A 22,302-nucleotide genomic window follows, 5' to 3' on the forward strand; every position below is an offset into this window, starting at 1 on the left:
GCTCTGTTCCTGCCAGCCCTGAACTGGAGCAATCCCTGCTCTCAGCGCTGCATGGAGAGCACGGGAATTGAGAGAATTTGTTCAGGTTTCAAGCAAGCATCCATGCTCCAGCGGGAACACCAGCACTTCTAATGTGGTTTGTCTGGAGCATCTGAAACTTCAACACTCCCAAGTGTCCCAAGACAACCCAGTCTGCCTGATAAAGCACTGGTGCCTACTGCTCAGAGTTCTGAGCCACAGCCTCTCTGCTCATGGTTTCAGCCATCTCACATGAACCTCAGAGCTTTTGGCTCAGTTCAGGTTGGACACAAGGAGGTTTGGATGGGGCAAGCACTGGGTGGTCACAAAGAGCAGACCAGACTGTATAGTTTGAGATCATCTCCTATATGGGTGGGAAACCAGGCCGCAGGGCTTTTTGCACAGACCTGCATGTGGACTAATGGTGTCAGGAGCAGGGATTCCCTTTTGGTAAAAAGCAACTCGGCTCCCTGCCTTCAGCCCTGTCTCAGTGTGCAGTGGTGCTGGCTGGGGTGGTGGGGATGGCTGTGACAGAGCAGCTCCTGTAGGCAGCATGGCTGGCTGCCTTTTCCCTTTGTTCTTCCCCTTGGTCAGAAGGTATATGGAGCTATTCTCTCTGTGCACTGACACTGCAGGACTGTGGGAATGGAAACCTGTGTGCTCTGACTGCACTTGTGTTTGCACTTGCAAACTGCTCATGTTCTCCTCTGCTGAGCTGATGCCAGTGCTGGAGGCACGGAGAGCACAGATGAAGCCCATCTAGGGGTGCCTTGGCCTCCCTGCCTGATCCAGAGCCACGGCTGGTGGTTTGGGGGTGACAGAGGAGATTCTGGGTGCAGAGCATCCCATGCTGGTGAGTTACTGGGCTGGTAGCAGCCTCTCACTGTCTTGTTTCCATAAAGCGCTTTGCAGGGGATGTACTGTTTCTCACTTCTTTGAGGCAAATCCCCTTTCTGCTGGGAAAAAGGCTGTGCAAGGGCAGCTTCACCACAACTGTGTCTGCAGGAACTGTGTTCTCCAGAATTGCCCAAGTTCGGTTACATGGTTTATTTTGTCCTGTCAGACATACCACAGTGCCCTGGCCAGCAACAGTCCTGGAGTACATCTATGGCCACTTTCTTTATTTATCTCTTTGCTCCAGATTTTTCCTTGCCTGCTTCTTTCTCTGCTAACTGTCCCTTCAAATACTTCTCGAGCTCCTGGTAGGGGCCAAGGAATCTGCGCACCATTGTACCTTTCCACCAGGCCTGCACCTGGAAGTGAGAGAGAGAGAGAGGCCTGAGAGGAAATCACTTGCTGGGGTACCTGGTACAGCTCAATGCCTGGAGAGTCTTTCCAGTGCTCCCCAGCCACAGAAGGGAGCCCTCAGCCCATGCAGCAGCCTTTGGGCCTGGTTGTGCCAAAGGCATCTGCAGCTGGGCTGGTGGCGCCTGTTGTTGGTGGCAAGGGACAAACAGGAGCACTACCCCATGACCCCCCTGTATCACCTGTGCAGTGATGTTTACAGGAGACTGGCTGCTCCCCTTTCATTTCCCATCTCAAATCTGCAGCCAGCTGCTGGCTCTGAGTGTGCCCCAGCAAAAGGAACAGGCTTTGTCCTTTGCTTGTGGCAACACACACCAGCTAGCTTTCTTGGGCTGTTTTCTTCCTGGACAAAGCCTGTGGCACAGATTTTTAACTCCCAGGTGCTGCTGGAGCAGCACTACCTCAGCTTTGCTCCCCTTTACCTTCAGGGCACTCTTCTGCTCCAGGGCTTCTTGCTCTATCTGTTTTTTCTTGGTTTCCTTGTCTGTCCGGTCAATGATGATGGTTGCCTGGAATGTCAGGCACTGCAAGAAAGCACAGGGGTGGCAAAAGCCATGACAAACACATCCCCTAAACTGCAAGGCCATCCTTCAGGGCCAACTGTGCCCAGCCATTTGCCGGGGCACAGCTCACCCGGACCTTGGTGCAATGATTCTTTGCTGCCTACAGATCTTATCCTTGCTATACAATTCCCACAGCCCTGCCTGGACTGCTCACACCCGTGTGTTGTGGTGTCCCTCTGCACCCGGGAGCTCCAGGGCAGCCCAGGGATAATGTGTGAGTGGAGGCTTTCCTCCCCCATCTCCATTATTTGATCTTTCCTAAATCCAGATGGCAAATGTTGCTCATTACCACCGTCAGTCCTCAGGCACTTGGAGCTGCTGCCAAAGTGAAACCTCTCACGGCCTGGGTGTAATTAACCCCCTGATCCTGTCTGTAAAATGCCTGGCTGATGCCTTCCCCGGCAACAGCTGGTGGTGGGGAGGACATTTGGTCCCCCAGGCTAAGCAGCAGATGATGTACAAACACACTTGGGACACTGAGATGACAGTGTACAGAGTGAAAAATGAGCCCACAAGCAGGGAAACATCCAGCTCCATCCCATCATTTCCAGCCCACAGATGGGAAGGAATGTTTACAAGTAAATTCCTTCTGGTTTTAAAACACACATTTTTCTAGATACGTCTCTCTGTTCTGTGCTGCTGTTCTGTTGTGATCGGAGCCCAGCAGTTAACCAAGAACCCAGTGGAGCAGGAATGGTTCTACCCAGAATCAGCTCTCTGATAAGAGCTCTGTGCAGCTGGAAATGTGTTTCTGCAGGAGGGGATGAGCTGCCTTTTCCAGTCTCAGCCTGTCTTACCCTGGTCTTCCTAGGAGCAGATCTGTTCACACTCAGTCAGCAAAGTAAGGTGGGACGTAGTGATGGGATGGGACATTACCTCTCCCCCTCACAAAGGCTGTCACTAGCTCTCTCCTTACTTGCTGGTATTTGAAAATAGCTATAGGGGAAACATCATCATCCCTCCTTGATGTCACAGGTGGCAAATAGAAGATGACATCTCAGCCGTTGTCTTCCCAAGACAAGTGCTATAATCACAGCCTATGCCTCAAAATTACTGATTTTTTTCTGTGGTCCTGGTTCCTTATCTGAATGAGTGTAGGAAAAAGCCCAATGCAATTTCACATGGCTTAACATTGAGATGCTGCTGATGTCTTACCTCTTTGGCAAATCTCTGCATCGTTTCCAAGTTCTCTGCCTTTAATGCTTTTAGATCATCCATTTCTTCATCTTTTGCAGCAGTGTCTTTATTATACTTCTCTATCCAGTATTCCAGCTTCTCTTTCACCTTCTGCATGGAGAGAGAGGGGTGCTCAGCATGGTGCAAAGAGTGCACAGGTGACAGGGTTGCTACTATTACATGGCCTGCTTTCAGGATGGTGGTGAGAGTCCTGTAAATTGTGCATGGTCAGTGTTTTCTTCTCATCTTGAAAGGATCAAGCTCCTAAGACTACTCATAAATTACTGCAGGGCCAGTTTTGTGCAGCCAGTCCTGATGAAGCAAGTGACAGCCAGAAGCCATTCTTTGTGTGTATGCAGAAGGAGGGGGAGGTTAAAAAGCACAATTTGTCAGTGGGAGAGCTTTTATCCTCTGCCTGACTCCCTACCCACTTTCTGGATTAAGTTCAGCACACCAGGAATAAGGTCCCAGGGGACAGCACTTCACACTATTTCAGGTTGTGAACTTGGCTTTGTGTTCATGAATAGGGCAGGTGTTTCTGAAACAGTCACCCAGATGACTTCCTCCTATTCAGCAATAACTTCTCCATAGCAACCATCGTGATTGCTTCCATGGAAAAATAATCTGAGGAAAAGCATCAATCTCATTACAGCATCACAGCTGGACACACAAGGGGGATGGAGGGCATGGTCATCCTCCTGTCTGCAGCCCCTGCAAAGCCACCAGCTGCTGTCTGAGCACAGAGGAGCTGCTGCTGGGCTGCCTGCTGGAGGTCAGCCAAGCTCAGCATGTACTTGGGCAGCCCCCTCGCTGGGAGCATTGATCAGAACAAAGCTCTGGGGTGCAGAGCACACTGTTCAATTGCTCACAAGATACAGCACTGGTTTGCACTCAAATTACATCTTTAAAAACCTATTATCTCCTATTAAATTTTGTACTGGCAATGACGTCAGGTACCCTGCAGTAGTTCAGGTTTTCTTCCCATCATACCATTTATGTGAGGCTTTGCAGCATTATTCCCTATAAAGTTATTCACTGTTAATAATAGGAATGCTCTGAACCTCTGAATCAACACCGCAGGAACATTCATGCTTCTAAAACTGTGTACAATAGTTACGGTTTAGCAGTGATCCCACCTCAAATCTTCCTCAGATAAGGCTGGACTGGCAGTTTGTGTCATTCCCTCCTCAGTGTCCCTCCCCTCTACACAGCCTTTGGGTCTCTCAAGCTGCTGCCCTTACTTTGGTTTCTTCACAGGGGTGCTGGGAGCCCCAGCAACTGCCAAGGAGGGTCTAAATAAAATTCCAAATACAACCATCTGAGAGAGGAAAAATCCATAACACCTGAATAAACAATGTAATTCATTACATGAACCCTAAATTTAAGAAAATGTATCTATACGTAGTAAATCCTAAGCTTGGGAGAGCTGGGTCAATTAGTATTTGAGGAGAAGTAATCATTCAAACTGCAGCAGTCATGAATCTGGTACATTTGATGGAGCAGTAACTGTTTTCCTTTAAGCAATAATCAATGATATGGTGTTTATAGGTTTCTATTTTAAGCATCAGCTGACAGTCACACATACTTGATATTGTTGCGTGAGGAAATTTTCAGTTTCAGTGTGGAGTTGAATTTCCTCATCAGTTTTGCTCTTCAAATTCTGTAATCAGAGCAGACAGAACACATGTGAGACAATGAATGTTGCTGTCTATGTGTGTGCACCCACTGCTGCTGAAAGTTGACTAAAAGTGCTGGAGCTCTGTGTAGTCCACAGACATTATTTCCAGTGATAAAATCAGCCAATGCAGTACTTGCTCCTGGGTCATCCATGAAAAAGGGACAATTAGATCAGACCTTGATCAGTCAAAAAAAGATGCTTGCAAAACCAAAACAGTTTTCTAGCCCAGTTCACCTTATGGCCACACAAGCTGCTCTATCTGTATAATCTGCTGGGGGCACTACTGGGAGCTCATGTTGCTAATACCTTGTAACCACTCCTTTGGATATACTTCTGGGTCTGTTTTTCTGACCATGGCATTACTTTAAGCATTCCCTGTCTCCTAAAGCCATGCCATCCTTGTTGTGGCTGTTTGCAGCATCATACAGAGAAACAATAGAAGAGATAAAAATGCCTAACCCCAATGAGTTTCCTGATCCAGTTCAAACAGCTGTGCTGGTGACTATAATGGAGAACAGAGAGGGTATCTGGGGAGCGAGGAGGGCTCTTCCCTTACTAGATGGAGATGTCTTCCAGTATGGGCCATGGGGAAAGGTTTACCTGGATTTCCTTCTCCAGGGCAATCTCTGCATTGCTGCACTTTCTCTGGGTTAGATGGATCTGAAGATCTGTGTTTCTCTTCATGTAGTAGCTCTCTGTGTTCCATTTGGCCGTGTTCTCTTGAAGCTTATCTTTGAGGCGATCAATGGCCTCATCTCTGTTCTAGTGGAGACAAAAGCAGCACAAAAGCAAGCCTGGAGACTGAGGTCAGCTGACCATTTCTTAATCTTTCCACCCCCTGATAAGGTCAGAAGAGAAATAGCTATAGGCTTCACTTTCCCTGAATGTTGCTCCATTTCAAGGAGCATTTCAAAGGTTAGTTTGATCTGCAACCCATATAGACAGCAATAAACCCATCAGCAAGGAGTGATTGCCTCTGGAGAGGGAAGAATGAGGAACAGAGTGGGACAAGAAGGTAGGCCTGCTCTCTGGTCAAGAAATTGTTTCAGTCATGTTTAGGATAAATATGAAAAAAAAAAATTTAACCACTTAAAGGTAGGCTTTACTTTTACTAACACCTTGCATTAGACCATCTCAGTGAGTGAGCATCTCTAAGAGGAGGATAATGTCTCAGGCCCACAAAAGCCAAAGTTTGTTATCCTAAAGTATATTCTATTCCTTGGATTTATTTTTTTTTCCTAGTTATGCAGCAGCTGTATAAACACAGCCTTAGGAACAGGTGCAAATCTAATCCTGTCTTGCTGTATTTTCAAACAGTTCTTTCTTGAAATCTTACCAGGTAGAAGGTGCCCACTTCATTATGAAAACATACACCCAGGGCAAAGAAGCAGTGTCAAGGAAAAGCTGGCTATGAGGTCCCTGCCTCTCCCCATGCCTTGCTTTGCAATGGAGCTGAGGTTTCCTTGGGCAGAGAGTTTTCTGTTCCCTAGAGTTCTCCCATAGCCCAAAATCCTGAATGGTTTGACCAGCTTCTGGAGCATGCTTGGGAAGCAAAGTGCTTTTGCTTGATTTGGGATTGCTGTTTTGTTTACTCTTTTTTTTTATTAATTTATTTGAATAACAGATAAAGGTTCATTACCCTGGGGTTGGAACTTGGGTCAAATGCCTGTAAAAGGAAGACTTTTTTGTCTAGTTAAAAAGGTCATCAAAGCTTCCTGTGTAATTATGCAAGATCAATGTGAATGCACCCAACTGCTCCATTACAGCCTTTCTCTTTGCTTCCGTGCCATGATGTGGTGGGTATGGTATTCATCAGCCAAACCTCCACAGCTGAAGATGAAGATGAAATACCACAGTGCTGGCATTTTTTGAAACCCACATATCTTGTCTCTGAAGCACCTCACATTCCTTAGCTGTGTAAACATGGAAAAATGCCACAGGAAGAAGCCAGCTCAATAGTGCTGTGTTTGAAAGCCCTTGCAGCATGACTCATTTGGAAAAGGTCTCCTTATAAGAACAGTTTGGAACAGTTGAAAGGAAAGTACTTCCTTCTGCACCCCTTGTCATACATAGGAAGAGCAGAGTACATTTATGAGGCAGGATAACTGGGGCCTTGGCTAATGCTGTTTTGTGAGTCCAAGGGTGTTCACATGTTTTTGAAGGTTTCAAACACCGATATTATTTTTATGGCCATATCATCATATGATTGCAGAGACAGCTACATACATGAGTTGTTTATGCCTCATTAAGGTTTCTGGCCTTTATTTTCCCTGGCATGGAATTTTGGTGGCCATTGGGAGGAGTTTTGTTCCTGGTCAGTAGACAGGGGATATGAGTGTACCACTCTATTTTGAGATTGTCTTCCTGGGTCATAGTGAAATTGTGTCTCAGCAGAGAGACTAAGGAGATGCTAATTAAAAAAAAAAACAAACCCACAGCTTTTTGTGGCACTGAGGCTCAGGAAAGTCAAGCACCGCTGATGTCAGTGTGTTACTTCTATCATCTAAAGATCTGTAAACTGGCCAGAAAATAAGGGTTTAGCCTAGGTTACAAAGTACTCAGAGAGTTGGGGCAGAGCATGAATTTCTCACCAGGTTATTTTCTTTTTCATTTCACATTTTAGTAAAGAAAAAAGTGCTTCTGATCCTTGTGCCCCAGACCTCAGCTGGAATGGGGGCCCGTGTGCTCTGTTGTTTTCTCCATTGAATGGCATGTCTGTGGTTTGGATTTGGTCTGTGGTGTTGTAAAACATCCTGGTTAGTGGTGGGGAGTCTGGGGGCTTGGTTACACAATCCAAAGCAGACGGGAAGTGAAATGCAAAACCCACTGGTGGTTTACAGCAGCATCTGCCTGGCCAGGGAAAGCTGGCTGCAGGCGTGAGGGCAGCTCCTGCTGCAGGACCTGGTGCTACAGAGCTGGGGCACGTTTGGCGTTTGGCTGAGGGTAGTAAATGCAGCAGTAAATGCGCAGAAGCTGTGGGTACCATCTGCAGAGTGTGCTGTTCCCTGAACTTCAGGGACCGTAACTGGGAAAATGAGTTAATATTTATTCATTCTGGTTTATCATAGCGAAGGTCCACGCCAGGACACGGAACACTTCCATAGCTGGTGCAGTAAATCTCTGGGCTGCTTATTTGGGATGACTTCAGCGTTGAATCTGCCAAACCAAATCATCCCTCGTGTCCAAAACTATCAGAAAACTGGCAGAGACCAAGATCAAAACCCAGGAAATAGTTGTCAGGAGCCAGTCTGCTTCACAAGCAGGTAAACAAGCTGGTTTCTCTGATCTCTCAGCTCACAGACATCAGCTCAGGGGCCTGTCTGCTGTCACCTGGTGCCACTTCCCCACAGATGCTGTTTGGCTGCAAAAGCAGCTGCACTTAGCTGGAGACCTTATCCACACTCCTGTGTTTTCACTTACTTTGATTTATCTCTCTTGTAAGTGCCACCAAGATCTCCCAGCTCTTCCACAGCAATTAGTGTTTACAGTCATAAAATACAGCTGGTTACAAAAATAGCCCACAGGAGTAAACAGTCTGAGGAATTCTCCAGCAGTCCAATGCTGCCCATTTGGCAGGGGAAGGAGTGCTGTGCTCTGTGCTGACAGAGGGCCCTGCTCTGCCTTGCTCCCATACCGAGTGCTCAGAGCTCAAGGCTCTTCTGGCAGCTGCAGCTTCTCAGCTTGCAGAGCCTGGAGATGTGCTTGGATCCACGCACCTGCTGCAGCCTGGGCTTATTCCCCTGAAACCTCAACAGGCAGCACTGCAGGCACTTCAGTCAGGCTTTGCCTGCATCACTGTCCCAGCTCCAGAACACCCTCAAGGAATGTCTGTGCCCAAGGGACAACAAGGCTGGCTGTCACCTGGTGAGGACAGAACGGCTTCTGCAGCCCTTGGCCAGCTCAGCACCGATGGCAGCAGCTGCGGGAGAGCCCCGGGAGGGACAGTTTGCTGGCAGAGGGAGCAGACCTGTTGGCAGCAGCACTCCTGTGGAAAATCCTGCCCCCCTGGAGCCAGGTTTGGGTCTAGTGCACCAGCTCCAAGTCCTGCAGTGCTCCTTGGGGCTCTGCCAGCAGTGAAGCTCAGCACCATCACAAACCTTGTGCCTTCTACTGTAATCATCCTGTGCAGTAGAAACCTGCACCAGTGGGTGTGTATATGTGTTTAAAGCATTCCACAGAACACTCCATTGATGCATTTGTCCTCCTGGGAGAGGAAAAGGGAAGAAACATGATGGGTTTTAATCTTACTACTAAAAGCATGACTGAGTGATGCACTGATACAGTGGATCTGGATGTGTTATGACAACCGATAAAGAATTAAAGTTGCAGACATGTTTTCATTGGTACTGTGGTGCCATTAGATTTCTGTCTGTTTGGTAGCTGTAACATTACTGCTTGTAATAAAATTACACCACTTCCTGCACACATGTATGACATGAGTACACCACAAAACCTGCAGGACAAAAAAAGTCTTCAGGTGAAGAGCAATGCAGGAATGCTAAATTTTACATTCCTAAATTTTTATGTTAAGCCGTATAATCCTCTATGATATTAATCTGTTTCAAAACCTACACAGACTGCTTTTACTTGTCCAGGAAACCAGAGAAAGTGAGAATTTTTATAAAACTAGAAAATGAACACTGCAGCAGCAAACAGACCCTCTTCAGTCAAACCAGAGCCACCAGTGCTGCTCCTGCACAGAGAGGTAAGAACAAAACCAGAAGCACCATTTCAGTTAGAGACACCAGTGCTTTCCAAGAGAAAACAAAATAAAAAAGAACATTTAGCATTTGATTTGTGTTCCATTAGAAAGAAAAATGAGCTGAGCAGGCTAATACACTATTAATTAGCATCTTTTTAAGAAGTAGAAAGGCTGAAAATACAAATTCACAGCAACATGAGTGAGACAAAGGCCGTGTTTTTCTGGTTCCAGGATTAGATTTGCTCGCTTTTTTTTCTCAGCCATGTAGGCTTTTGTCTACAGGTCTGTGCATTATTATTGTTGTTCAAAGTACTCCAAAGTCAGCGAAGCTGTATTTTTATTTTTAATTAGTTGGCAAGGTGACAAATCATGCAAGAGTCTGTAAAACTGCCTATGGGAAAATCCCATATGAAGTAAATAGAAATTATTCTCCCTTGGGAGACACAGTGAGACACCATTATTTTTGGCACAGGAGGAAAGCAGTACTTTAAAGTAGTCTTTTCTTTGATTTGTTATCAAAGCTGAAACTATAAGGAAGCTTAGGAAAGGACTTTTAAGCTTGAAATATTAAAAAAAAATCCCCGATGAGTGCAAATCCCACTTGATGAGGCAAAGCTCAAGAACTGAATTAGCACTGAAAGGACAAAAAAAAAAGAGCTCCCTCTCAGGATGGGCTCTACACACATTTTTATGACTGCAGGAGGTAGGTGGGAGAGGTGCAGGGTGGGACACAGAGAAGTGGGCCTGACTGCAGAGTGCCAGAACACTGCTGCTGCTACAAGACAGGATGATTACAGTCCCTGGGAAGGTACCAGGACTGGGTACATAAATTGTGTGCACAGACATGGTGAGGTTTGAAGAGCACCACACAGCGAACTATCTCATCACATTCACCAGCCCGAGGAATGGGAGAGTAGGAACTTCCCAGGAGGCATCAGAGTCTGACTGAGAAGGGACAGTGTGAGAAGCAAATAGGTCCTTCATGTTTTTACAATTGTCCTGTATTTACAATTAAACTCTCCACTATATATGCATCCAGGCTGCCAACACAAAACCTTTGTGTTCTACAAACCAAACTTCACCAGCATGTCTGGGGCTTAAAATTCCTCTCTCTAGTCGACTATATCCTGGTTTGATTACTGTCCGCACTTTTGTCCAAAGACAAAACTCAGTGACACCAATTCTTTCCTCAGATGCCTTTGCTGTCCTCTTGCTCACTACTGAACCAAGTGTCAGATTCTTGTTCCTTCCCTCAGCCCCTGTACAGCTCTGCCCCAGCTTGCCTTCTGCTTGTTTGCTATCACACATCTGCCTCAGCAGGGCCTGGCTACATTTCCATGTTGAATGAGCATCAAGTCTGAGCTGTCTGGTAAGCATCAAAGTGATAAGCCATTCAATTGATCTGCACTTGTGTAGCAAGTCTGACATTTCCAGAATGCCCCATATTTACTGTGCATGTACACACCCTTTGCATGATGCAGACAGAAGGGCTGAAGCTTTCCAGAAAGATTAAGTTGACAGCATATGTGCAATAACATTGATCTGCCCTTGTGCAGGCATGTTTGGGATTTTCTGACGTCTGGAAACCTAGAAAAATAGATTAATAGAATGACACTTTCCCCAGAGGAAAATGTAGGTAGAAAGACAGCCTGCCTCTATAATAGGTGTCTGTCTTTCTCACTCCCTTTGGCACACTTCCTTCTGTGCCAAATGATCTGTCATGACTGAGTATGACAGAACCTTAGATTCCGTTATCTGCACATAACCTCTTTCTTACTGATTGCAGGTATCTATGCTTTGTCACTCCCAGCAGATTTTTGACCACAGTCTCTCATGATTATGATAATTTAGAGCTCCCATTTGAAAACCATCAGAAACTGCTCTCGAAGTCATTAGAGGGGTTATTCCAAATACAAATCATTATTGTAATTATTCTACCTCTGTACTCCTAAGTGGTGGCTCATTGTGTATGGCCATGGCCTGAGTGCTAATTCCTGGGCAGCAGAGGCCAGCTTCCTAACAGGCTTCCCTCTGGCAAGATGCCCAGTGCTAAGTGCTCTCACCTGAAGGTCTTTATCAGTTTGTTTCTTGACATCTTGCAGCTGTTTCTGGAGTGCCTTTATCTCCTTCTTTCCTTTTTCCTCCCTGAAGTGGGAAAATACAATCATTTCAATATATTAAAAAAATACAAGAACTGTTTACCTAGAAGGGGAACTTCCTGTCTCCTGATACATTTTGGTAAGACAAAGAGAGACTTATCACCAAAACTACTGACTTGGTTAGTAAATCCTGAAAGAAGAGGTGCACAGACTGAGCAGGGCAGATGGGAACAAGTGGGAGAACAAACCAAAAAAACAGGGGATGCTCTTGTTGAAAGCCTAGAATGGATTTGAAGATTATCCAATTACTATAACAGGGAAGATGCCTGTCATTGAGTCACAATTACTACATAGGCAAAATGTCTGTGATTCTATGCAGAAACAAGCCTGAGCAGCAGAGAGTATCAGATTGTGTTATTATGTGTATGAGAATGTTGTTTCTTTCATATCAGACCTAAATCTTCCAAAGAACACTGCCCCAGGTTCTGAGATCCATGAAGGGATCTGAGTGAAGACCAAAAGCTAGAGAAGTGTTCATCTGTCTAAAACAAAACAGATGCGGTAAATATTCTAGGTATTATTATCTTATTTCACTCAGAGTGCTTCTCTAAGCTTTTATGCTTATGATTAGTTTTAAAGCCAGTAAATACTACAGTTGGCCCCTGAAACTTTGTATCCTATTCCAACCTTACAATCACACATGCATTTCATTTTCAGAGTCCTTATCTGGGTGACTGATGAACAAAAGCTCCTGATAAGGAGTCCCTGTCATCTCACTGCAGATGGCTTTCAGAGCAGTGTATTTACACAAAACCAGACAACTATTTATTATCTTGAAAGACAGATCAAGTTCATTCCATTAAAAGAATGTATAGTACAACATGGCTAGATATGATTGACAGAAGGGGATAAAAAGGATTATGTCCTTTCTGATTATAATTTGTCTGTATTTTTCTACCTTTCAGTATTGGATAGTTACTGCACAGCCAATTGCTAATCTCATTCTTGCTTTCTGTCCCTTCCATGGATAAACAATAAATCCCTTGGTTTTAGGCAGTGGAAGAGTTTGGTTTCGTGCTTGAAGTCACACATTCCACTGAAGCTGGGGATTGCCCTGGAGGCAGATCCCTGACCCACCACAAGAACTGTTCCAGTAGCTTGGATTCCTAACAAATCATGACTGAGAGCAGCTTTGCTGTGCACCCTCAATGATGGGCCTGAGTTGCTACACTGAGGTAAAGTGCTCAAATATTTGTCTGATGACTGCAATTCTGACAGTTTTGAGATTGAAACAGAGGTTTAATGCTACAAAACCACCAAACCTCTAGAGCTCAAAAGCTTCAGCTAAGAAATCACCAGTTTGAGCTGAGATGATAACAAATGTATAGCCTAAAAGATTTGGGACAGAAGAGAATCACAGTACAGTGGCTGGTGGATTAGCCTTAAATAAGACACTTGTCACCATCTGTGCTATCCCCTCACTGCTGCTGGGGAAAAGGAGCCTATTAGCATATGGGTCAGAGCAGATTCTCCTGGGCATCAGGCAGCCTAAAGGCCATATGTTGCTGGCCCTGATTTGAACAGATTCTCTGCTGGTCTGGCTTTCACTGGAGACAGGAGTTAAAGATCAAGGAGCTCCTATATCACATTATGTTTTAATTGAAACGAGGCATTTGCACTATTTCAGCCACTGGTGTTCACCGTGGTCAAAGCTCAAGCAATTCCTAGCTCAGATCAGTATCAGACCCATCCACTGTTTCTACCCAAGGGGGAAAAATTGCAATTTGCAAAGCAAACTGAGTAATTCAAGTTTTGAAAAGTACCCCTTCTGTATTTTTGTTGTATTGGGTTTTATTTCCTTTTCAGCATGAACTGAGTGGGAATTACTTTCAGCATTTAAACAGGGAAGAACTATACACAACACTGACCTGATGAGGATGTCATAAAACTTGTTCTTTTTTGCCTTCTCTCTCTCATTAGCATCTGTTAGGCTACTAAATGCTCCCAATTCCTCCATATTTTTAATAGTGACTGTAATTACATCACTTGCATACTGCCTGCCAGGAAGAAAAGAAACACAACAATACTTTACAGGTGCTGGTAGCACAGTGTCTGGCACTTTTATCCATTACTGTTTACAATAAAATAAATGTAAGGAAATAAAAGGTCCCTTTTCTAGTCTTATGTCCTGTCAAACCCAGAAGTGCTTCTCCCATGGTATCTGCTTATTGTACATCTGGAGAATTCAGTATTAGGAGCTGATTGAAGTTTATAATTTTAAAATGCTGCCCTGCATGCTATTCTGGGAAATTGCAGAGGCACAAACACATCCATGCTGTGCCAGATGTGTTGCCATTAAGAAGGCTGCTGGCCTGCAGTAGTGATGACAGGTGGATCTTGGAAAATGAGACCTGGCGATGCAATACATGGGTTTGTGCAGTTTATTAAATGTTATGCAGTTATTAAATGTCATGATGCATTTACACTTTAACTGCATTTTCCTCATTTGTGTTAGAATCTTAAACCCATGACAGAAGCCAGGATGCAGAAAAATGCATACTGAGCATTCAGCTCAATAATCTCTTTAAAACCAAAGGTTTCTGGTATTTCTGCAAATCAGGGCACTGCTTCAGGTGCAGGAATAAAGAAAGAAAATCTTTAGTCTTTATATACGTTACCTTTTCTGTAATGCCTATGCACGCCACAGAAGCTCTATGTGCCCTGCAGAATGACCGAGTTCAAAAATAAGGCTCAGATCTCCCTTTGCATCTGGGATCTGCTGAAGGAACCTGACTCCAGGTACTAGAACATGAGCATTGATTAGTGCCTGGCATGATTTCTACCCAGGCAACAATTATCAAGGGGGTAATGTTTTACATCTCCATTCAGAATAAACTGCTGGTCATTAGGTAGCATCCAGAGGCACACAAAGGCCAGAACTAAATGGTCTATGAAGGATACCACTGCTATCCTTAGAGGAACTCCTTCCACACAGAGACTGATGTACTCTGGCAGTGGGAGAGCGAGGAATTTGTATTTTTCTTTTTATGAGGTAGACTGAGAGCTTTACAGCTTTGAGCATCCCTCACAGGTGCTTCACTCACCTGTCAGCATAAATTTTTTTTAGCTTCTTTGCAGCCCGAGTGGTGCGTTTCTTGGAGCTTTTGGAAGAATCCTGGGTGCTTTTCTGATCTTCAGTTTTTTCCTGCTGCTGATTCTGTTCAGTGTTTTCCAGAGCCGTGGAGGTAACTGCTTCCCCACTCTCTTGCTTTGCTGACATAAGGTCTGGGGAATTAATATCCAGCTCCTCCTGGATCATTTCTTTTATTTTCTGGATGGGAATGAAAGGGGATAAGGGAAATAAGAGAATAAGGGAAGGGGGAAAAGGGAATAAGAGAGACCTGCTTGCACATTGTACAGCAGAACTAAACCCTCTGCAACATTATGTGAGAGGAAGGAAAATTAGTAATAAATTAGAATGAAGCTATACTGAGAGCAGCTGGTAGTGCATGTTACATTCTGCAAAGAGTGGAAGATCAGAAACATTTCTGTTGGTTAGTTTTGAGCACACAGTGTAGCTCATTGAAGTTTATGGGCTCAGAAGTCCTAAAGTGACAGGACTAGAAAAGGCCTAAAAAGGTGCATTAATCCACTCCAGAGGATGATGGTTCAGACTGTTAATCTTAATTTGACATGTTCTTAATGGCCTCCAGCAGTAGAGACTACACACCCTCCTGTCAGTGCCAGCACCTCACAACTTTCTTTACCACAAGAAAGTTTTTTCTCCTCAACAGCATTTGAACACCTGGCTTGTTGTCCTGGTCTCCGTAGGCACGGAGAACAAGTTGTTCCCTCCTTTTTTGCAGCAGTTTTTACAAACTGGAAGACTGTTAGCCTGTTTCTCCCCCTCCTGCTCTCTGTCTTAGATATTTCCCACTTCCCGTCACCACCAGCTTTCCCTACAATATTATTGTTATAACTAGAGCTGTGTGGGAATAAAGGTGATAGACTTTCTGTCTGCTATCTGCTTAGCAGGTTTTTAAGAGTAACAGCAGAGGAAATGTAACATGAATTCAAAGAAAAAATTCAAAATATTGTCAGCTCTCTCCTTCATGGAAAGGTATCTTGTGATTGAGTACAATTTCATTAGAAAAGGAAAAGCCCCCAAAAATGCAAAAGCACACTATAAAATCCACTAAGCTCTTGCTTCTAGGAAATTCTCTGGTTTATGTGTTCTGGATAAAATGCAGGTATATACACCGGGACATTAAAAGAGAACATTTTCTTGCCTGTCTACCAGCATTTCTGTGGCTGAACACTTCATAACAGCACTGCTGACTGCAGCTAACACAGTCTCTGCCAGCCCCATCCCTGTCCACAGCTGCCTGCTCCCCACCCCGGCTGCTTGGGGAAGCAGACAGAGAACTCACTGTGATGAAACATTTTCCAGCAAAAAGGAAAAAAAAAGAAGTTATTTTTAGCAGCACTAGTCCTCAGTCCAGATCCTTCCACAACCACACACACATTTGTGCCAGCAGAACAGAGGGCAGAGTTAAAACAAGTGGTCAGGGCAGCAGCTGTGGATGCCAAGAGTACTTCCAAAAAGTTCTTGACAGGCAAGTCAAGGAAGGCTCTATTAGAGATCTGAGGTGCTGCTGCAGTCTGTGAGGCCACAGCAAGGGACTGCTTCATGCTGAGTGTTTTAGACAACTCTGGATTGGGATGGATCAGCCTCTGGCAGTGCCTGACTCATCAGCGACTAGAGAAGGAGGGAAAGTGACTATGTGCTTAATTTTTGGACTGTTAAATTTACATTAAATGAATCCCATGCAAAGCATATACAGACTAAGGAAAATTGCATTGCTAATTAGTAAAAAAAATGGCTTAAATAGCTGGTTGGTGACAACTGTACTTCAGAAAGAACTAATTTTGGCAAACAAACCGCTTTAATATCATGTAGATTTTATGAATGTTCTGATAGATGTTTTTTAATGTCCAGGAAAGTTCAAGACAGGCAATAACTGGGTTGTCTGGTTGGTAGTAAGCACTAGGGACTTATACATTAATAATCAACAAATAACCATGTAAAAGCAGTAAGTTTGTAAACTGCAAGTGTAGCCATCTGTGTAGTCACCTAAGTGCTTGTCTGTTGCCCAAAATTCAGCTAATAGAAAGGCTGCCTCCCTCTGGGGCATGCACTGTGTGAAGCATCCCATCTGGAAAATCAGTGAGGTGCTGGCCAACGCTGTGATTAATTCTCTCAAAAATGTCATCAACTGAAATTTAGATGTCAGTCTTTGAAGATGCCACTGATTTGTCTGACTGATAGAACTCCAGGGTACTTTGCAAATACTGATCTTGTACAAATACAACGAAAACAGCCAAATGTAAACTGAGAAACAGGGAGGAGTAGCAAATTACAGAGCACTAAAGTTAGCAAATAGCTTCTCTAAGCCATTTTCTTGTTTCTAAATTGTTTCCTCCTCGATTTGTTTTCACATCTTTAAAAGCATAAGTAAGGTTTATAACCTATGAGAAAGTTGTGTTCTAAAAAGCGACTTGGTGAAAATGAGTATCTGTGACTGAAGACAAAAGCAAAGGTGTTTTCTCTGTAATTTACGTGCACCTTCAGTAGGTCTATCAGCCTGAGTCTGGGTGTCTGAAGAGGACAACTGCTGTCCCAGAGATATGCTCCTTCTCTGTGTTCTGCTGCTGGCACATAAGAGAGGGAGAAGCATCCTCTGGGAGCAGTTGAGGCTCCCAGGAGTCTTTCAGGGGAGCAGTGCCCTCTATGGCACAGTCTCAGCATCGTTCCCATCCTGAAATTCACTGCATCTCCAGCTGCTGCTGCGGCTTTGCCATGGGTTTTTTGAAAAGGTAATATGGAAAGGAAGCCCATAGAAAAACATGATTTAACTTCCTCTGGCATTCTAAAGTGGTACATAAGACAGAGTGAACGTCATTAAATGTCAAAACTCAGATCCCAGTTTTTATTTCCATCCTGGTCAGGAACTTTTTTCTTGAGTTCATCTTAAAAAGATTGCAAACCTGCTAAAACTGGAAAGAGCCTGGTTTGTCACTTATAGACCATAATACTTAGATCCATTTACCCCTCAGGACAGTCCCAGCCTGATTCCTACGTCTAACAGCTACCAGATGTGTCACACAACACCTTCTTCCACAGCAACAAACCCCTGCCTGAGCATTAGGAATTCTCTGCTCTCCATGTCTCTGCCCAACTGTCTTAGCTATCATGCCTATTAGAAATCAACTAATAATTAATGATCACTGAGGAAGGGTAGTCACTAATATATTTTAAAGTGCGTCTTTGTTAATACGTTGTGGGAACAAAAGGAACTTTGGTATGGACTCAGAGAGGAATAGAATTACCCTGGTTTTGAGTACTTTGAAAAAACCTATATGTTTCTACTTTTAAAATAGCTCTGTATCTACAGAAGAACCTACATATGTTTTTCTTCCTTTTCCCCAATTCTTTGCTTGTTGTCTAACCACTGAGATTTTAAAATTATAATCTCAGGAACCTCATCTTGGATCACTAGGGTCCTTTGCACAAATTCTTGACCAAGGCTTCTGAGTGATGCTGCAGTATAAATATTAAAATTAGGTCACTTTTATTGTGTTTCTTCACCCAAGAATCACAGCAAATATATTTGAGTTTGGTTTTTTTTAAATGCTGGTAAAAGATATAAAACCAAGACAAAAAAAGAAACATTATATACATCTTTTTAAGCAGTGGCACATACATTCTTGTCCTTGTGAGGAACTGGCATGATATACCCAAGAATTGCAAGTTGATCCACACAGTTCTCCAGCACAGCACTAAACATCAGAGCTTCCAGATGAGTGATTTTTTCCATTTGTTTAGTCTCTGTGTTCTTGCTAGGAGGAACAAAGATAAAAGATACCAATCAGAAAAAATGCTGTGGTGTTAGTAATGTCAGTAACAGTCGTTTAAACTAAAGGTAGACCCGAAATAGCCTTATTTGCAGCCTTACATATACTTCCCTGGCTTTGTTTATAACCTTTCATACACTGTTTATAAGAGAAGCTGTGCTCTGCTAATGGTTGCATTCAGGGACAGTGGGAATGTTTAGCTTTCACAAAACAAAGAGGTCCTGGTCCCTCCTACAGCAGATCTGGGTAGACAGGCTGAGAAGGGAATGAGTATGGAGGGCACAAACTGCGTGAGGTGCCTCATTATTCAGTTCAGGGGGGAGGAGTGGTTCATAGTGGACTTTGGGAAACAACAGAAGAAAGATGCCTTCTTTAAAGAAAAAAATAAATCCACAACCTATAAAGTCTCAGATGGCAAACCTTCATGCTCTAATAATTCCTCAATATTACTGTGTTGCCTTCACACTTTTAGGTTCTCAGTCCCCTCTCAGCAGGAACTGTTACCATCTTAAGATGCTGAAACTTAAACGAGAACCAATACCTGGACTGAGGAAAACAATCTTTAACTTTCTGTATTATTTTAACTTGCACTTCAAACATGAAACTGCTCTGACATACACTTAAGCACCCCTTTGCCTTGCCTACAGATGGAATATTGTGAAAGTATATCTAAGGAAAAGTGAAAATTCACTGTTAATCCAAAAATACCTAAGAAAACACCTGCACAACAATGGAAAAATTATCTGAGAATTTTAATGTTTTGATATGCCATTGGACAATTCCTCCAAAGCCTGTACGTACAAACCAGGTATTTCTTGTACAACACATAGCACAGCTGCAGTTTTTGAGGTGGCTAAGATCCTGAGTGTCATTGCAATGGAAGTATCAACAGCCACTAAAACTTAATTTGGCTGCTCTACCTAAAACTGGGTTTGTGCCATCTGTAAAACCCTTGCATAAACATATCCTAAGCCTGCAAAATATTGCAGCCCAACTTGTAAGCATGCCAAAGAAATATATCAGGCAGTCCCTGTTAGCATAAGACATGGCCATAGTCTATGAAAATTAAAGAGGTTTGGATGCAGCTGTTCTATGCATCACTGGAAATCAGTGATATTTCATAAGCAAGTGTTTAAAAAGAGTCATACTTGTTGTAGCCTCTCCGAAGCTATTATCATTGGTCCTTCTTTTTTTGTTGTTGTTGAAAAAGTATGTAATTTCCAGTTGGACCATTAATTTAATTTCACCTGGCAGAAAAGAAGTGCCACTTTTCAGTGCAGGTTTATTTGATGTCTGTCAGTACAGAATAGGTAAAGCAAACAAAAGTAACTCAGATTTCACACATTTGTTTCCTGATATCCCTGTCTGTTGCAGGAAGTTGTTTAATGCAACACGTGTTGAAATGTGCTGGAAGAGGACGTAGCTCTCCCTGGGGATAAGATTAGAAAGTGTGCACAGGGCAGTGACTGGAATTGCTCTCAGTAAATCCATAGGAAGGGCAGATACCAGGGAGAGACAGAGGTATTTAAGTTAAAGGATAATACTGCTCTGGGTCAAAGGAGAGTAATTTCCGCTAAACCAGGCAATTATGATAAGGTTTCTAACTCCTGAATGGATGAAAATACAGAACAGCCTTGCAGACAAGGTAATGGTAGAGGCACTCTGATTTATTTCAGAAGCTTGTTTACATCGTGGCAGGAAAAGATAACAGAAAAGTAATGATTCTGAACATTATCAATATGTTCACTATACTTGTACTGTTTATACCCACTTACCTCTAATTCCTCTGAGCAGGGCTTTCAATGATCACCTAGGACAAAGAAGGAACTGATTTAATCCCTTTGCTTCTGAGATTTTTTCTTTTATCTTAATTATTTTAAAAATGTAATAACTTGAGATAGGAATCTCATAATAGTGTTAACAAAAAAAATGGCAAATGATCTGTATAATAGACTAACTCCACGACTTTTCTTTTCAACCTTGGAATCAATGATAGAAGTGGAGATGCAGTATTTTTACATCAAGAAAGTCAAGCAGTGTCTCCAGTCAACAGGCACTAATAAAATATTTTTCAATGTTTTAATCATTTTTATCTTTTTCAGAAATCCATGCTCCATATTTTGAGTCTAAACAACCTAAGAATAATCTATTACATGTGGAGTCATAATGCTAAAAATATGGTGAAAAAAGATGTGCTGGGAGATAGCTGTGACAGATGATTACAGCAGCATTTCTGGAAGAAGAAATAACACATGCAAGTCTCATAGGAAAAAGGGACTTAATTGGAAACGAAGCAGGATGCAACAGCTTTTCCTCTTTTCATTCAGCTGCCTGTGACCAGGAGAGAATTAACTCAGGATATTAATATGCTTTAAGAAAGCTGGCAACTGGAATGTTTCTCTAAAGCCTCTTTGCTGCTTTGCTCCTCCTCTGTATCTTCTCTTGCATCCATATCCTTGCTCAGCAGATCCATGTGCCAAGCCAGTAGGGTCTGGGCTTATGTTAAATTGGAATTAAGAAGGAAACCACTGTCTAGGGCATTAGGAAACACTACAGATATGAGCTGCTTGCTCTGGATTTTAGTGTCAACACGGTGCCCCTCAGACCATCCACTGGCATTGCCCTGCACTGCTCTGTTTGCTGAACTCCTTCATTAAACTCTATTAATAATAATTTTTTTAAAAGAAGTATGTGAAAGATTCAGCTTTCCCCATGAGTTTTGGATGACATTCTTTCCCTGCTGATCTAAAGGGAAAGAAAAACATATCAAGTAATAATTTTTAAAGCAACTGTATAAAAGGTCTGGCCTCCTGCTCCTATGGGGATTGCAACTCCCTCTGCTGTGTGAGAGTCCTGGATGTACACTTCTCCCACCCTGCTGCCTGATAAATGAAAATGGATTCAAGAGCAGCATTTCGTGCAGCATTCCTTGTAGTAAAGTGAAGAGACTCCAGTGAATTCCAGTGAGAAAATGCATAGCTGAGAATGTCACATCTCCTTTAGCTCTGTTTGGCAAATGATTGGCAAGGAGAGATTCTGAATATCCACAGGAGCAGCAGCTGAGCCTGAAATCACAAGTAACTTCATTTTTACCGAAAAAAGGTCTCTTTGAAAGCAAAACAGGTGTGGCCTTACCTTACACAGCTCTGCTTCCTGCTAGAAATATTAGGAGAGCAAGGTGCTCATTTTGGGAAAAAAGAAGGGGGGGGGTTGGGGACGAAGGGCAAGGAAAGGAGAGGAAAGGGGAGGAATGGAGGAAGGGGAAGAAAAGGATGGGAAGAGAAGAAAAGGGAATGGGAAAACGACCATCAAGGTTCCTCAAGGTTTCCCTTCCTCTCACCTTCCTTTCTCTAAATCACAAGTGCTCTGAAAATGCACCTGAATTTCTGGCAGTGTGAGGGAAGTGACAGAAATCGGGAGTGAATAATCTTGACGCGAGCAAATATGCTTCCAGATCTTATTTAGGAAAATAAAGTAATATGAGACTTGGTTACAGGGATTTCAGTGTCGAAGTATCTTTTTGCCTCCAAGGGGATATCAGGAGTAAAATAAATGTCGAGATGATTCACTGACTCAGGGTGAGAACAGAGGACGACGGGCAGGGCCCGGAGCCCACCCCGAACACCAAGGGCTGCTCGCTCCCTCGCGCTGCCTCTCTTCGGGCTCCTCGGCTCGTTCCACCGCCAAGGCTCGCTTTCATTCGCCCTGTACAGACCGGCCCGGGCTCCCCTCAGCCTCTCATCGGGATCTGCCCTCGTTTCCCCCGATCTCGCCCCCACCCTCACCGGGATACGCCGCCCGTCTCCGTAGCAACCACCACGCTCGGGGGCCTCCCGGGGCTGCCCG

At 43.7% G+C, this 22,302-nt stretch overlaps 1 protein-coding gene across 7 annotated transcripts; it reads right to left on the reverse strand.

Moving 5' to 3' along the window:
• Window positions 1-1,053: 1,053 nt before the first annotated feature.
• DRC9 (dynein regulatory complex subunit 9) lies at window positions 1,054-22,296 on the reverse strand. 7 transcript variants are annotated; one of them, XM_014871642.2, is made up of 11 exons: window positions 22,242-22,296; window positions 20,232-20,266; window positions 18,306-18,441; window positions 14,646-14,872; window positions 13,470-13,598; window positions 11,506-11,587; window positions 5,341-5,502; window positions 4,648-4,722; window positions 3,042-3,173; window positions 1,746-1,847; window positions 1,054-1,271 (listed from the first exon to the last, which is right to left on the reverse strand). In XM_014871642.2, the coding sequence occupies exons 3-11, from the start codon at window positions 18,417-18,419 to the stop codon at window positions 1,143-1,145; spliced, it is 1,152 nt and encodes a 383-aa protein (XP_014727128.2). In that variant the 5' UTR covers window positions 18,420-18,441; window positions 20,232-20,266; window positions 22,242-22,296; the 3' UTR covers window positions 1,054-1,142. The 7 variants fall into 7 exon arrangements, with proteins under 7 accessions (XP_014727128.2, XP_088026573.1, XP_088026572.1 ...); XM_088170447.1 differs by lacking the exon at window positions 22,242-22,296 and adding an exon at window positions 22,030-22,207; XM_088170446.1 differs by lacking the exon at window positions 22,242-22,296 and adding an exon at window positions 21,835-22,207.
• Window positions 22,297-22,302: the final 6 nt, after the last annotated feature.

This window comes from Sturnus vulgaris, chromosome 10 (genome assembly GCF_052056855.1).
Source record: "Sturnus vulgaris isolate bStuVul1 chromosome 10, bStuVul1.hap1, whole genome shotgun sequence".
In the NCBI taxonomy this organism is placed as follows: Eukaryota; Metazoa; Chordata; class Aves; order Passeriformes; family Sturnidae; genus Sturnus; species Sturnus vulgaris.